This window comes from Dromiciops gliroides, chromosome 2 (genome assembly GCF_019393635.1).
Source record: "Dromiciops gliroides isolate mDroGli1 chromosome 2, mDroGli1.pri, whole genome shotgun sequence".
In the NCBI taxonomy this organism is placed as follows: Eukaryota; Metazoa; Chordata; class Mammalia; order Microbiotheria; family Microbiotheriidae; genus Dromiciops; species Dromiciops gliroides.
In genome coordinates, this window is record NC_057862.1 from 156,728,390 (window position 1) to 156,744,583 (window position 16,194).

Here is a 16,194-nt window from a genome sequence, read left to right on the forward strand (position 1 = left end):
GTTTTAGCCTTTGGCACTCTTGTTGTAAACTGCCTACTTTTGTTGACTGCTTTTTGATAGCTATGGTGGTATGTGGGTGATGGTACATAGCCATTCTTAATTGGTGGAGTGATTTGTCTGGTTAATTTCAATAATGAATGAGACTGACATGCTAACTAGTCACTTGCATACAAGTGGCCATAATATAAAATCAGTATATATCTTTATCCTTAGATTTATTTAAGGTATACATTTGACTATAGACTATAAGAGTTGTAAGTATGCTCTTGCTAGGGAAAAGTTTTCTATTATTGCACTTTATCACATGGAAACTGAGAACTTGTAAAATGCCCCAGAAGATGGTAACATAGAGAAGTTCAGCAACATAAAAACATAAAACCAGTGGAAATGTGACCTAGTAGAAAAGGAGAACCCATAAGAGAGAATTGTAATGACATTACCAGAGAGCATTATTAGTCCCGGACCATCAGAGGTGTGAATTCCTTTGGCCCCACATGTTCTGCAAGCATGCTCCCTGGTTACCTATGTTCTCTGTATTTATATTCTCTCACACTTATGATATGGCCTGTTGGGAAAGAATACCCTATGTAATCATGGGATAATCTTTTCTTGTTACTTTTTTTGCTGTCATTTAATTAAATACCTTTTATGAATTGATGTTTCTTCTGACTGACTCTTGCAAGTGAACACATAGTGAATGTGTTTGGGGGGTAGTGGTTTAATGGTAGCTATGATCTGATGCGGGTACTGATCCACAATGACTTGAACTAATTTCTGGGAGCCTATGCAGAAGAAGGGGTGTCTCAGGTATTATGGGTATAATATCTTTTATCCTTATTTTTTTCTCACTATCATCATTTGTGGCTCTGCATCTCCCTTCTCTTCCCGCTTCACTCCCATGTGTTGTTGTTCAGTCATTCAATTGCATTTGATTCTACCTGATCCCATGAACAAAATCCATGAGGTTTTCTTGGCAAAGATACTGGAGTGGTTTGTCATTTTCATCTGAAGTGTGTCCCCATTTTAAAGATAAGGAACTGAGGCAAATAGGGGTTGTGACACAGAGTGTTTGAGTAATTGACAGAATTGAAGAAACTGATGGAAAGGCATGACCAAAAATAGAACCTGTGGCTTAATTTGACTCAAGATGGGAAACCTCACCTGGAGAAGACATGGGAAAGATTGATAGCTCTTTCTCAATTCTGTGCTGTGGTGGTGCACAGCCATTCTTAGTTGATGGAGTGATTTGTCTGGTTAATTTCAATGACAAATGAAACTTACATACTAACTAGTCATTCCCATACAAGTGGCTGTAATATGAAATCAATGCATATCTTTAGGCTTCAAATTATTTAAATTTTTTCTGTTTTAAAAATAATTTTTAAAATTTCTACTCCCTGTTTTAAAAAATTAAATTGTTTGTTACTTGTTTGTGGCTCTCAATTCATTCTTCCCCCTCATGGTATATTGGCCTTTAATAATACATTTCCCTGGGCAGCTAGGTGGCGCAGTGGATAGAGCACCGGCCCTGGAGTCAGGAGTACCTGGGTTCAAATCCGGCCTCAGACACTTAACACTTACTAGCTGTGTGACCCTGGGCAAGTCACTTAACCCCAATTGCCTCACTAAAAAAAAAAATACATTTCCCATTCATGTTACATAGGATTTTTTTGTTTTGTTTTGGGTGGGCAATGGGGGCTATGTGACTTGCCCAGGGTCACACAGCTATTAGGTGTCAAGTGTCTGAATCTGAATTTGAACTCAGGTCCTCCAGAATCCAGGACTGGTGCTTTATCCACTGTGCCACCTAGATGCTCTGTTATGTAGGATTTTACCAAAAAACCTGGCAGCAAGAAAGTTCTTTCAGAGTTGAGCTTTCAGAGAAACAGGGCAGATAATGGGCATTAAAAACTAGCATTCCACTATATTGGTTCACAAAATTATGCCTCTAGGGTCTGGGCAATCACCAAAAGCTCCCTGTTCCTTTCATAAAAAATTAACACATGATGCAATCAGTATTTAGAGAAGAGTAATCTGGCAAGTGATTTTCAAGATGAATTAAAGGCAAGTGGGAAAATGCATTGGGTTCAAAAGTTAAGTCAAGTCAAGAAACATTTATTAAGGACCTAATATGTGCCAGGCATGTGCTACACACTAGGAATACAAATAAAGGTTAAAAAAAGAGACATTGCCCTCAAGAAGGTCACAGTATAATGGAGGAGACAAGAGACAACTATGTACAAACTAGATGTGTGTGTGCACGTGTATTTGTGTATAGACACATAGCTATGTATTTATATTGTCTGGTTCAAATTTTGAGATGCGAGTCAATAAAGGCTTGAATTTGAGTGCAAACAATGGCAACAGAAAATATATTACTGGGGAAGATTGGCAGGACTTTGTAATTTACCAGATTCAGGGGAGGAGAGATTAAATGGTTGAAAGAGACTGAGGAGTCAAAGATGATTCTAAAGTTTTAAGAGAGGCACTAGAATGTTGTTGTTGTTTTTTTTGCCAACATAAACAAGAAAGTTCAAGAGGGAGAACTGGATTTTAGGTAACAGGATAATACATTTGTTTTTAAACATTGATGTAATAGTGTAATATCCAAGTGAAAATGTTCAAAAGTCAGTTGGAGATAGAGGAGGTCAGAAGAGAAGATTTGAGCAGGAGATCGAAATTTTGGATCTAGTTACCTCTTCCTCCCTCTTGATACACATTCTGACCCTTCCTTTATCCTCTCCCTTAGTGTCTTTGTTCATATGGGCTATTTGTCCCTTACCTGTGGTAGAGTGTTCTGAGCCACAGTCAGACACACTGTACCTTGACTCTAACTTAGTGATATAATTTTGTTCCTCTTTTAGAACGAACAACAACCAATCAACTAACCAATCAATTGTTGTCTAAACACTCTTCTTGATAATTATTTTTCCTTCCTTTTCATGACATTGTTTTCTTTTGGTTTTCCTCCTAAATGACTGATGCTGTCTAAATGTATGTGCTCACCTAGATTCTATTCTCTGCTCACTTCTCTTGTCTTTATTTCTCTCTCATTATTATCAATCAGCTATCACCTCTGTGTAAATAATTTCCAAATCTATATCTCCAGTCTCAAACTCTTCTCACTGGATACTGTGATCAGATATCCTGCTTTCATCTCACACATATCCAAAGCCAAACTCATCTTCTTACACCTGTTCCCCAATCTTCTCAACAGTAAGCCATCTCTTCTTCCTGACTTACTTGTTTCTATTAGACACCATCATCCACTCAGTCAACTAGGGTCCACACTCTTTGACTACTCTATATCTTTTATTTCCCCACATTCAATCAGTCACCATTCTGTTTAAATTCTACAGTACCTCTGGTGTTTATACTTTCATTTCCATTACACTTTCTTCATTCAGAAACTCAGTGCACCAGTAATCCCTGTGAGAGTTGGCTAAATCATCTCACTGAGTCATAGAATTTCAGAGTTGGAAGAGAATGCCAAAGTGATCTATATATGCTGCATAGGCCAGAGGATCCCTGAAATAATATCCCTACAATAATATCCCAATAATATCAAATAATATAAAATCCAGCCTTTGTTTATGGCTGTTTGTTAGTAATATAAAATCCAGCCTTCCCCCTCATCCAAAGAGGAACCGAAGGATTTCTACAGCTTCTTCAAAGTGACCATTGCTCTCAGGGATAGCTATAATGGTTTGCAAGTTTTTCCTTACAGGAAACCAAAATTTACCTTTCTGCAACTTTGATCTTTTTCATATAGTTGTACTCTCTGGGGCCAGAAAGGACAAGTCTAATTACTCTTACTTTAGACAGAGTATCACATACTTGAAAGTAGCTGTCATGTACTACCTGTATCTTCTGTTTTTCGGGTTAAATATCCTAACTTACTTTAACTGATTCTCATAGTTGTTTCTTGATAAATGTTTGTTGAACAAATGAGTAAATATAACATGCAGTTAAGACCATTGTGACCACCATTCTGGTTTACAATATTCTAGATGTTTCCTGACTTATAACTATCCTTCCTAAAGTGTAGTTCCTGGAACTGAATGTGTTACAACAAATATCCCACTAGGGCAGAAAACAATGAGGCTGACATCTCTTTACTTCCTCATTCCTGGACACTGTGCATCTCTTAAAACAGTCTAAGGTCCCATTTGCTTTTTTGGTTGCTATACCACAGTGATGACTCATACTGAGTTTGTAATCCATTAAAATCCCCAGGTACTTTGTAGATAAACTGCTCTAGCCACACTTCCCCCACAGAGTATATCCCTCACAGCAGTAATCCAGTTTGGATTTACCATAGAATCATAGACGGATATTTAAAGGGGAACTTCGAGGTTATTTAGCACAATCCCTTCATCTGACAGATGAGGAAAGCAAGGCCTAAAGAGGGGGAAACGATTTCTTCCTCATCTAATAGCATATACAACAGAACCAATATTCAAACTCATGTCCTCTGATTCTAAATCTTGTTCACTTGACTCTATACATTGATTCATCTTATCTCTAGCCTCTCTCTACTCAAATCGGTCCTATACATCATGCATCATATTTTAAAACTTTAATTGATTTTCTTATACATTTATGGAATAAAGCAAGTATTTCCATAACAGTATAATTACAGTAAAGATGATTGCACATGAAACTGCAAATCTGTTATGCACAATTTGCTATTCCTTTTAAATATAATAAAGTTAAAACATAAATTTCTTTTTTTCCCTTTTTTCTACCCTCCTCACCCAGAGATGGCTACCATTAGACATAAATATGTATACATATGTAAAATCATTCTATACTTGCTTCTATTTATCTACTTGATTCCTCACCACCTGTTCTATAATTTAGCTACACAAGCCTGCTTGCTGGTCCTCTCACACCACACTCCATCTCCTATGTGTCCTTTTCCACTGGCAGTTCACCATGTTTTTTGCTTTCACCTATTGTTGTTGATTCATATTGAGTTGGCAGTCTACTATGTTTCTCCTCCCTAGATCTTTTTAATGTAAATTGTTTTCAAGATAAGCTTTGTACATTCTATAATTGGTGTATTCTTAGATCTTGAGGATAGTGCTGTATATTTATCCTTAATAAAGTTCACCTTCCTAGATCTAACTTACCATTCTTTCCTATAAAGACCTTTTTAAAAAAAAATCCTCACTCTATTGTTCAACATGATGTCTATCCCTCCATTTTTGGGGGGTCATTTGCCATTTTTATACATGTGATTAAATATTCATTCATTCAAGTTACTGGTAAAAAATTCTGACTAACATAGCAGAAGGACATTCTCCTGTTACAAGTTCTCCTAATTTTACAGTTACTTAACTCATATCCTTTCATCTTGTCCACAAGGGTATCATGGGGAATGTTGTCCTATGTCTCTGCCAACTCCTGATCACTTAATCAAACATGTATTAAGTGACTACTATGTGCCAGGCACTGTGCTAAGCACTGATACAAAGAAAGTTAAAAGTCAGTCCCAAAGAGTTCACAATGTAATGAGGGAGACAATGAAAGTGTTCTTCCATGACCTACTCTTGATGAAATGATCCTGGCCATTAGTGATCACTGAATCTCTTTCTAAACATTCATAAACCATCCCCTTAATAGTATATTCTATAATATTGCCTGAAATCAAAGTTGAGGATACTGGCATATAGCTTGAACTCTGTCTCTCATTGTTTATCTCTTTGTCTCTGTCTTTCTATCTCTGCCTCTCTCCTTATCTCCTTTTCTCTGCCTCTCTTCTCTCTCCATGTTTTTCTATTTCTTCTATCTTCTATTTCTGTCTATTTGTCTTTCTGTTCATCTTCCTCATTTTTTCTCATTTTCCATGATTTTTCAGAGGTCATCTACAGCACTTCAACAGTTTTGTACTTTTGTCTTAAGCTTTTTTTTGACTCCTTTCCTCCCCCTTCTCCCCCCCCCCCAATTCTAATTATCCTTTAAGATCTAGCCCATGTATTACTTCCATGGAATCATTTCTGTTTCTTTTTTTAAAAATAATTTTTGTGGGGCAATGAGGGTTAAGTGACTTGCCTAAGGTCACACAGCTGGTACCTGTCAAGTGTCTGAGGTCTGATTTGAACTCAGGTCCTCTCCAAGGCCAGTGCTTTATCCACTGTGCCACCTAGCTGCCCCCATTCCTGTTTCTTTAAAGCAGATGCAATCTTTTTTTCCTCTGAATTTCCAAGGCACTTAGAGTCTTCCTTTTATCTCCTTGAGAGCAAGGATCAAATCCTTCCTATTCATCCGTTCATTCTCTGAAGCAAGTAGTTTGTCATTGTGCATATAATAGATACTGAAGAAATCTCTTTTGAATGGAGTAGATGGACTGTGGAATGCATCCATAGCATTGCTAGTTACAAATGGTCACTATGGATGAGCTCCCCAAGGAAGAGAACATCCTTATAATGTACACTAGTCTTTACAAACAGATCCCTTCAAAAGCATCCCAGGTTCAGTGTATCAGTATTGATTCAGAACAGCATCACTCAAAAAACCCCAAACACTCAATAGTTCCACTGATGTGTTTCTTTTACCACCTAACCGAAGAACATATTGGTTAAAAGTGGAAGACATTTAAATGAGCAATGTTGCAAAATAAACCACAAGCAAGATTCTCCTTGCACACACACACAGCTACTTTTCACATTACTGTGTGAAAAAGCAAAAATTCAGGGAGCATGTGTGACTGAGGAACACACTTGGAAGAACGCATATAAAAGCAACATGTGTGGTTCAGGGACATGTTTAGGCAGGCAAACTCATGCTCCCAAAGTAGCATCAGCACCACAGTCCTCTGCCACTAATGATGCTGCCCGATCCCCCTGCAGATCTACCCTTGGTGTTGTCTGGTGACATCATTGGACTTTGAGCTCCTCCCCACACTGAGCTGAGGCCTTCTCTTTCTTTTCTCACTCTCTCATGCTCCTCTCAGCTCATTTGCCTATTAAGCTACTTTGCTCCTCCTTTCTGCTGGCGTCTCTAACCATCTGTTCCCTGTCTCCATCCACTGGTTTCTCCAAGTCTTGGTTTCTTCCTCTCTGAAGTGGGAATAATAATACCCACAGTACCTACCTCACAGTGTTATTGTGAGGATCAAATGAAACACGTATAGAAAGTTCTTTGAAAACTTAAAAAACATTAAATGTCAGTTATTATTACTATCCACTGAAGGCTGCTTAATCTTTTCCTGCTTTGAATTCTTCCAGTTTGTGTGTATATAGCAATGTAACATATGATTGCAATTGCATTGTTCTCTAGTTGTTTTTGAACATTTAATCGCAGGGTAATTTATGGCTCCTCCAGGACAAGGATCAGAATTTCTGCTTAATACCTTTGGTGTGCCTAGCACAGTGCAAGGCATGAATAATAAATACTTCTGGACTGGATTCCAAGCTGGACCATTTGTAAACTTGCTGTTCTGTAGCCCCTGAAATGTTTTGGTTCAATAATTTAAATTGGTTTGAAGTCGTTTGTTTTTTTTTTTTTTAAATTGTGTGGTTACATAGAGGCAGCTCTTAAAACAGAACAATTGGAAAGTACCTTGTCCTATATCCAGGACTTGCTGTTTTATGGGAGCCTTTCAGTTCCTGGTTCCGGGTTGCTGGTTTTTGGTTCCAGGAGATGTTTATCTAGAGGTTGGATGGCCACTAGTCAGTGATGGAAAACTGCTTATGAATTTCTTAAACTAGATTATCATCATGATAATAGTTAGCATTTACATAGCACTTTAAGGTTTGTAATGCACCTTACATATATTATCTTACCTGGTCCTCAGACCAATGCTGTGAATGAGGGCTCTCAAAAACCAATCTCAACAGGCTACAAGATTATACTGAATAGATGAAGGTGAAATTTGGTAAAGAGAAATATAAAGGTCTACTCTTTGGTTCGAAAAAATCAGTTTCACAAGGTTTGTGGAGGTCTGGGTAAAAAGAAATTGTAGATGGAATCTAAGTTAATCCAATAATATAATATAATAGCAAAAAAAGGGGGGTGCTAATTGTTAAAAACTTAGTGTCTGGGCCTGGTGGTGGTAAGGGGTGTGTGTGTGTGTGTGTGTGTGTGTGTGCGAGAGTGAGAGAGAGAGAGAGAGAGAGAGAGAGAGAGAGAGAGAGAGAGAGAGAGAGAAAGAACAACTGTTCTCATATCTGATAAGACTGTGCAGTGAATACTGTGTTCAGTTCTTAGTCATGTCTTGGGAAGGACAGTAGAATAGTGGAGAATATCCAAAGAAGGACAGTTAGATTGCTGAAGAGCCTAAAAGTTGGTGTTGCTTGATGACCAGGTATAGAAACTGGAGTTTAGCCTGGATCAGGGCTTCTTAAACTTTTTCCACTTGTGACCCCTTTTCACTTGAGAAATTTTTATGCGGCCCCACATATAGGTATATTAAATAGATAGACATAACCTTTGACTGTTACCAAACTTTTCATGACTCCCACATTCAATTATGCGACCCCATATGGGGCCACAACTCACAGTTTAAGAAGCTTTGGCCTAGAAGACACTTGGAAGGAAGGAAACAAGCATTTATGAAATTCTTACTGTATACCAGGTACTGTGCTAAGCACTGTACAAATATTGTCATTTGATCCTCAGAATAAGTCTGGAAAGTATTACTGTTATCCTCATTTTACAGTGGAGGAAACTGAAGCAGACAGAGGCTAAGTGACTTGCCAAGGGTGGAATAGCCAGTAAGCATGCTGAGGCCAGATTTGAACTTAGCCCTTCCTGACTCCAGAAGCTATCCATTGAATTTCTTAGCTGCTTCTAAGAGTGGATGATAGTTGTCCTCAAATATATTAAAGTTTATTAGGTGGAAAAAGGATTTGACTTTTGCATGGCCCCAAAGGTAGAACAATGGCCAATGAGGGGCAGCTTTCTTCTTCTTCTTCTTCTTTTTGTTTTGGTGAGGCAATTGGGGTTAAGTGACTTGGCCAGGGTCAAATAGCTAGTAAGTGTCAAGTGTCTGAGGCTGCATTTGAACTCAGGTCCTCCTGAATCCAGGGCCGGTGCTTTATCCATTGCGCCATCCAGCTGCCCCTTTTCTTCTTGATAAAAGGAAGAACTACCTAGGAATTAAAGATCTCCCAAAGTAGAATGGACTACTTTAGGAGGTGATGACTTCCTTTCCCTCTATATGTCTCTGAAGCAAAGGCTGGATAACCACTTGTCAGGGATGTTTCAAGTACAAGTTGTCCACTTCCAGCTCTGTGATTCCAGGGGGGATTTTGTGGAGCTACTTACTGACCAAGAGCATATGTCAAACATCTAAGTATTGAGGATGGGGAGAGAAACAGTACCAGTGAAAACTAAAGGTGGTAAATCTGCTATAAAAGCCCCACTCTTTTATTTCTCTAATACCCATACCTTTGGCTGTACATTGTGTTCTTAATGGGCTACTTCCTGGTATCAGTTTGGAAGCACTTCATTCATTTTGAGAGCAGGAGGGAGACTACGCCATTGTTTCCTTGATACCTGAAGCATATACAGATGTGTTGCTATTTTTCCTTTCTTAGAATCCTTGGCTCCCTTTTGCTGTTTGGATTCCAGCTTGTCCTCCCTCAGCCCTCCATTGAGCACAGAAAGGTAAGCTTTAGAAACTCACAAGTTTCTTCTGTAGGAGGAAAGGTTGTATTGACTCTCATTTCTCTGCCTCTCCCTCCCATAATGTCTTCTGGTTATCACGTTCCTAGTATTTTAGACTTAAGTGAAGGTGTTAGGCAGCAAGTGCTCACTCATCCTGACAGCTTTTCCTTCCCCATGCCCTAATGATCTTGCTGGATCATGGGGAGAAGAAGACTCAGGTTTGGAAGCAGTTCCAGGCTGACAAGTAGTCAGAGTCAGCATGCTTGGAATGATTCCAGATATTCTGGGAAAATCCCACTCAGAGTTCCAAAATACTTTCCCTCAGCTCACTGACACTACTGCTTCATTTATTCCTTTAGATTAGGTCCTCTAAGATTCAAATAGGTATTTTCATGAAAGAGTAACATATTATGTCTTCTCACTTATTAACATCTCAGTGTAAATAATTTTTTAGGCATCTTTTCCTTTGAGTAGACCTTTGATAGGTGGAAAAGAGAGGTGGATGGGAATAATGGAATCCAATTCAATTTGACAAGCATCAATTGTAATCTATGAAATCTAGGCTTTCTTGTAGGTACTAGGAAGGCAAAAATGAAAACCCAGCCTTGTAGATTCAGATCCGGAAGGGTCTCTACAACTCATTTAGTCCCATCCTCTTCATTTCATAGATGAGGAAATGAGACCAAGAGAAGGGGAATGACTTATCCAAGTAGTAAATGGAAGAGCCAGGATTTGAATTTCCAGATCCAGCATTACTGACCCACCAGCAGCTTACTGTGGAGTGGGGAGGTGGGAAGAGACACAACATGCATATAGAAAAGGTGTGGCTGGATCTAGGATTAGGTGTCCTCATAACAAGGGTGTTGGACTTGAGACCTGAGTTCATATCCCAGCTCTGAACCTTCATAACTATGTGATCAGAGGTAAATCTTAATGTCCCTGAGCTTCACATTTCTCATGTCTAGAATGGATACAATAATACCATCCCACTGTTGTTTCTTGTGTCTGAGGGAAGTGCTTTGTAAACCTTAAAATGTAATGATTATTGAAGTTGCTATTACAATGATAATGAGGATGGTACTGCATACCTTAAGAGGGAAGGGGAGGATGTTAAGGTGGGAAAAAAAAGGTATGGAGATGGGAGACTGAGTTGAAGAAGAAAAATTTTGTCTACTTTTCATTTGGCTTAGGTATGACCTTATTTCATGATGTATCTTCAACTTTTATGAAAATCTGGTATTTTATGGGTTCATCCTAATGACCTTTGGATGTTGTTCAGTAATTTCAGTCATCTCCAACTCTTTGTGATCCCATTTATGGGTTTCTTGGCAAAGATGCTGGAGTGGTTTTCTATTTCCTTCTCCAACTCATTTTATAGATGAAGAAACTGAGGCAAACAGGGCTAAGTGACTTGCCCAGGGTCACACAGCTAGTAAGTATCTGAGGTCAGATTTTAATGCAAAGGAGTTTTCCTGACTCCAGATCTAGCACTTTATCCACTGGACAACCTAGCTGCCCAATTACCTTTAGACCTGTGGACAATATGCAGCTATCATTTTCCTAGGGCCAGGCAAATATCTGCTACCAGCCTTTGCACAGGGCCCAGATATAACTATTTTTGGAGGGACTATATGGTACAAACCTGTGGAATAGTCCCAGTTCACACATTCTTCTTTGATTTTCCACTTAGTTTCACGTATCAGAAAAGAAAAATGTTGCTTATAGTTCTGAAATTAAGTTTTACATTGCCTACTATTTTGTCAGTTTGATGTTGTTGGTCTTAATAACCAGATGGTGTTTGGATTTTTGTTGTTATTAGTAATTATTTTTATTTTATTATTTTTTATTAATTTATCCCTTTATTATTAATAATAATTATTTATTACTTGCATTTGCAACAACAATTATTGGAAATTTTGTAAATGTAAACTGGTTCACTTTGTTAGGTTGTTCTTTTCTTCAAATGTCAAGAATAGGTGAAGGCCTAAACAAAAACCCCAGAATGCCTTCTACCACTTTTCTTTCCTCCACCAAAAAGTACATTTTGGCTTAGGAACTTTTTTTTTTTTTAGTGAGGTGATTGGGGTTAAGTGACTTGCTCAGGGTCACACAGCTAGTAAGTGTTAAGTGTCTAAGGCCAGATTTGAACTCAGGTACTCCTGACTCCAGGGCCGGTGCTCTATGCACTGCACCACCTAGCTGCCCCTGGCTTAGGAACTTTTAAAAGAATGATGAAAATAATAATTAACTTAAGATGTTCCTTTGTATAGCTTTGTTACATTTATTCCCTTCTATTTTTAAAAAATTTTATATTTGTATTGTCAAAAATTTTTCAGTAGAAAGAATAAGTAAAACTCCTGCAGTATCAGATTTTTATAATTTCCTTTTGCTATGGCCACATGATCTCATAACTTCTAAAGTCCCATCCATCTTTTATAGGCTATGATTTTAGAATCTATGAATTGTTAAATATAATAACAAGATAAACTTCCATTTCTAAGAAACACAACCATTTTTATAACAGAAGGATTCAGTGCCTTCTTTGTGTGTGGGCTTCTTTGTCTTTGATTTAGTGGTTGGTGAATGGATGTCTTACTGTCCTCCTGTCTAGACCTCAGAGGACTGGGAGTGATTTGATTGGACACCACTGCAGTATCTATTTTTCATGTAGTGTTTAGAGACCCATGACTTGTTGCCCTGTTTGCACAAAAGGCTCAGGGCAGAGAAGAGTCAAAGCAGATGTAAAAGTTGTGGAGATGGAAGGACGTCAGAGCTTGATTCTTCCTGTCCTCAAATCCTTGAGAATCACAGAGGAGCTGAAAGAACATATACTTCTTCATTGAAAGGTAAGCATTAGAATGTGTCTGAATTCTGAATATTAAACTACATTTTGGCTGCATTGTCATTATTTTGTAATGTTGGTGGATATTCATTGAATTCCATCTCATTTGAACTTTTGCAATAAAAATCCCTGACCTAATCTTATCAGTGGAATGAGGCCTGGGAGTTGTTCATAGTTAACTCTAAGTGGTAGTTAACTCCAAGGACATGGCTGTAGCTTAGTGTTTATGTGCTAATTTTCCACTAAAGTACATTTTTTTCTTTTTCTTCCCCCTCAGCAACACAATGAGTCAATCTTCTAGCATATGGAAGTATTTCCACCCTGCGAGTTGTTCTGAAGAAACTCCACGATTTGTACATCCTGTCAAATAGAATACACATTTCCAAATGCTCCTAGGATGACTAAAAGATCTTTATATATAAGAAGGTCCTGCCCACTTTAAAGAGCCCTTTGTGGAAGCAAGTGAGGAAGACCATGATTAAGTTTATGCAAGGAACCCATTAAAGGCTTTTTGCCTCCATTCCTGCTATAGCCCCTCTAATGTCATCGCTGTCATAAAAGGCTAAAAAGTCAACATTTTTAAGTAACTATAAGACTTTTGGCATACTCTGTTTATATACATGTGTACTCATCCACACATTTTGAAAGGCTTCTCAGTGGCTTCATTTGGAGACAAGATGATGACTAAAAGTCAGGAAAAAGTTGGTCATGTTCTTAGAGGAGCAATTTATTGATACTGCCATCATCAACCACAGAGAATGCACAATTTCAGGAAGTTTTAAAATTACTAAAATGATCACTCGCTGGGTTTGCTGACACATGCCTGTACTGATTCCCCAAGCTTAGTGGATTGCTTGAGTTCAGGAGTTCTGAGCTTCAGTAGGACTAAAGCTACAAAATCCAAAACCAGTATAATAAGTTCCCAAGGGATGGGGTGGGGTGGGGTCACCAAGCTGCTTAAGGAGTGGTGAACCAGCTAAGGGCTAAAATGGAGTAGGTCAAAACTTCCATGCCAGTCAGCACAGGGAGAAGATAGAGAGGCCTAGTGTCAAAAAAACAAAATACTCTTTGCTCAGGAGGACTTGTTTTGAGTGAGCCTCTTTTCCACTTAGCCTGCAGATAGGTAATGGAAGACACAAGGAAGTAGCACAGCAACTTGTAGTACTTACTGCTGGACTGATGTGGGAGGAAAAGGAATCATAAACTTTGATGATAACATCTTTACCAGGCTTTTATAAAACCATCAAATCAGGAAAGAACACACACAATGTTGTGAAATATGTGAAACCCTAGAGAAGAGAGCAATGAAGGATTTACTTTTCAGACAAAGAATGCTAAAATCCTGGAAGCAAGCACAGGAATTCACAGTGAACAAAATAACCGTAATGCTTCTTAATGACATTATGAACTTGGGCATTCTTCAAATGATTTGTAGAGGAGTAAACTAGATTACAAAGCATGTAACAGATTCCCAGATCGTCCAAGGAGAGAATACATTCATTTATGCATCCATTCTCTTATTCACAAATGCAAGACATTGTGCTTATTCCTGAGTGGGATGTACCGATGGCTAAGATACCTACCCAAATTAATTCTCAAGCCAAGTAGAATGTCATGAGTTCATGAAGGATGGAAGTAAAGAATTTTAAGAATTCAGAGGAGGGAGAAAGTAAATGATGATACAACTTGCCTTTGGAAATTTACTCCCAATTAAAAGCTCCTCAAGAAATGGTTTGATAAAAATCTTTTAAAGACAAGGTTCAAACACAGTGTGAGTAATGATATCCCTATGCTTATAGAATATTGTTGGTCTACCACTAGCTGTTAGAAATCAGAGGTTAATGGCCAACATTAGCAGCCACCTCCAAGAGATTATACTATACTGTAGAGAAAGGGTCTAGAACACTAGACCTAGGCGTGGGGACAAAAAGGAAATCAAAGGACCAAGCTACAGTGAAAACCGGGAATAATGGAGGAGTGCAAACCATTTGAACGGCTGGAACAGGTTAAAGAAGATCAGAAGCATTGAGTGTGTAGTTAGGAGGGTGTGAATAGCAGTATCATGATATGGTGAAAATGCTTAAGAAATAGTGTAGGTGCAAGAATTTTGGATAGTTATAACAAGTCAGTGATTTTACCATTCTAATGCTCTTCCTTATACTTCCTAGACTTTGTTTGTCAGACCTCTCCCATTAATCTGGAAGTTCTGATCCTGGACCCTACTGATCAAACCTGATACATCCTACTGCCACTGATGCTGCAGTAAGACAAGAATGTAGCCTCGAGATCTCTAATTACATTGTCATGTTACTATCTTGTAAGTCACTCTGGCCTCAGCTCAACATTTACCTCTCCCAGGAAGTCTCTTCCTGAAACATTACTAGAAGGATCTCTGGACTCATGCTTTAGATGGACTGTGTGAGACAGAAACTGATTTGTCTCAGTTCTCACACTATTCATATATCTCTAGATAAATTGAAATGAGGGTAGTCAGATGTAAAACCATGTAAAACCTTCAGTCCAAGAGCCTAACATGCTGCCGAGATCCCTCAACTAAACCCCTCATCTAACTGAGATATACAATTGGGACTACACTCTTTTTCCTCTCATGCTGGCTCCTTACCTTCCTCAGTCAGTGAACAGTAATCCTGAGGCTGCTACTTCACAACTCTTTTAAATAAAGAGATTGCAAACACTTGTGTGCTCTTGGAGTCTCCAGGCCATGGCTCTTTCTTCTGATTTCTCAGTCCTAGAGTCCTAGGGTTCCAATACATATATGTCCTGAAAAGTGATGGTTAGTCCTACCATGATTGGTGAGCAAACAAATTCACCTCGATTGTTGTCTATTTTATGCTTCCATGCTTTTTTGTGAGTAGCCAAAATGGGGCTATGACTCATATCAGTTTCACCAATCAACTCATATGTGAAAGAGTTGAAAAACTTGTCTTAATCCAAGCAAGTAAGTGGCCAGATTTCCCAGCTTCAGAAGGATGCTAAAGAGAAACTTCAGATGAAGAAAAACTGCTAATTGCATTTTCTCAGAGGATGAGACTGAATTTGCAAAGTTCTATATGACAAAAGTTGTATGGTATGAATTTTGTGGGTATGTGGGTATTCCTATGAGTTCTGGCTATATGTTGGCTTGTTAAGTTGTTGTGTGACCATTGGCAAGCTACTTATACTCTGTTGTATGTATATTTCTTTCTCCTAGAATGTACACTCATTGAAGGCAAGGGATATTTCAATTCTGTTTTTGTAACCTTAGAACCTACCTCAGAGTCTAGAACATAGGAGGTGCTTAATAAATGCTTGTTGATTTGAACAAACTTTCCTCTGTTTATTTTCTGAATATAAGCATCTTGTTGAATATACCTGTTGCATATGGCCATATATATATATATATATATATATATATATATATATATATATGCACACATATATATATTCTTTCATTAAGATTATTTAACCTAATTCTCATAAACTCAAAAAATGCCTTGCTAATGGTTTGTAGCCTCATTTATGGCCCCCAAACCCCTTTCTTAAAAGTAAACTGAAATCTATGATGATTTTCAGAATAAATTTTACTTTTTCAGTGATTCAAATTTTAGAATTATATGAGCAAACCAAATCATGTATAACGCATTGTTATATTATCTGAAAAGTGGCTTTAGAATTGTAAAGAACACTAAAAAAGATATATTGCATGTATTTCAGTTTTTTTCCAAAAATTCATTCCC

At 38.1% G+C, this 16,194-nt stretch overlaps 1 protein-coding gene across 1 annotated transcript in view; it reads left to right on the forward strand.

Moving 5' to 3' along the window:
- The window catches only part of LOC122738426 (thrombospondin type-1 domain-containing protein 4-like), a 406,762-nt gene that overhangs the window by 74,608 nt on the left and 315,960 nt on the right, over positions 1–16,194 (forward strand). The window contains exon 3 of the mRNA XM_043980469.1: positions 9,546–9,615. Coding sequence (XP_043836404.1) covers positions 9,546–9,615 — 70 coding nt within the window. The remainder of the gene's footprint in view (positions 1–9,545; positions 9,616–16,194) is intronic.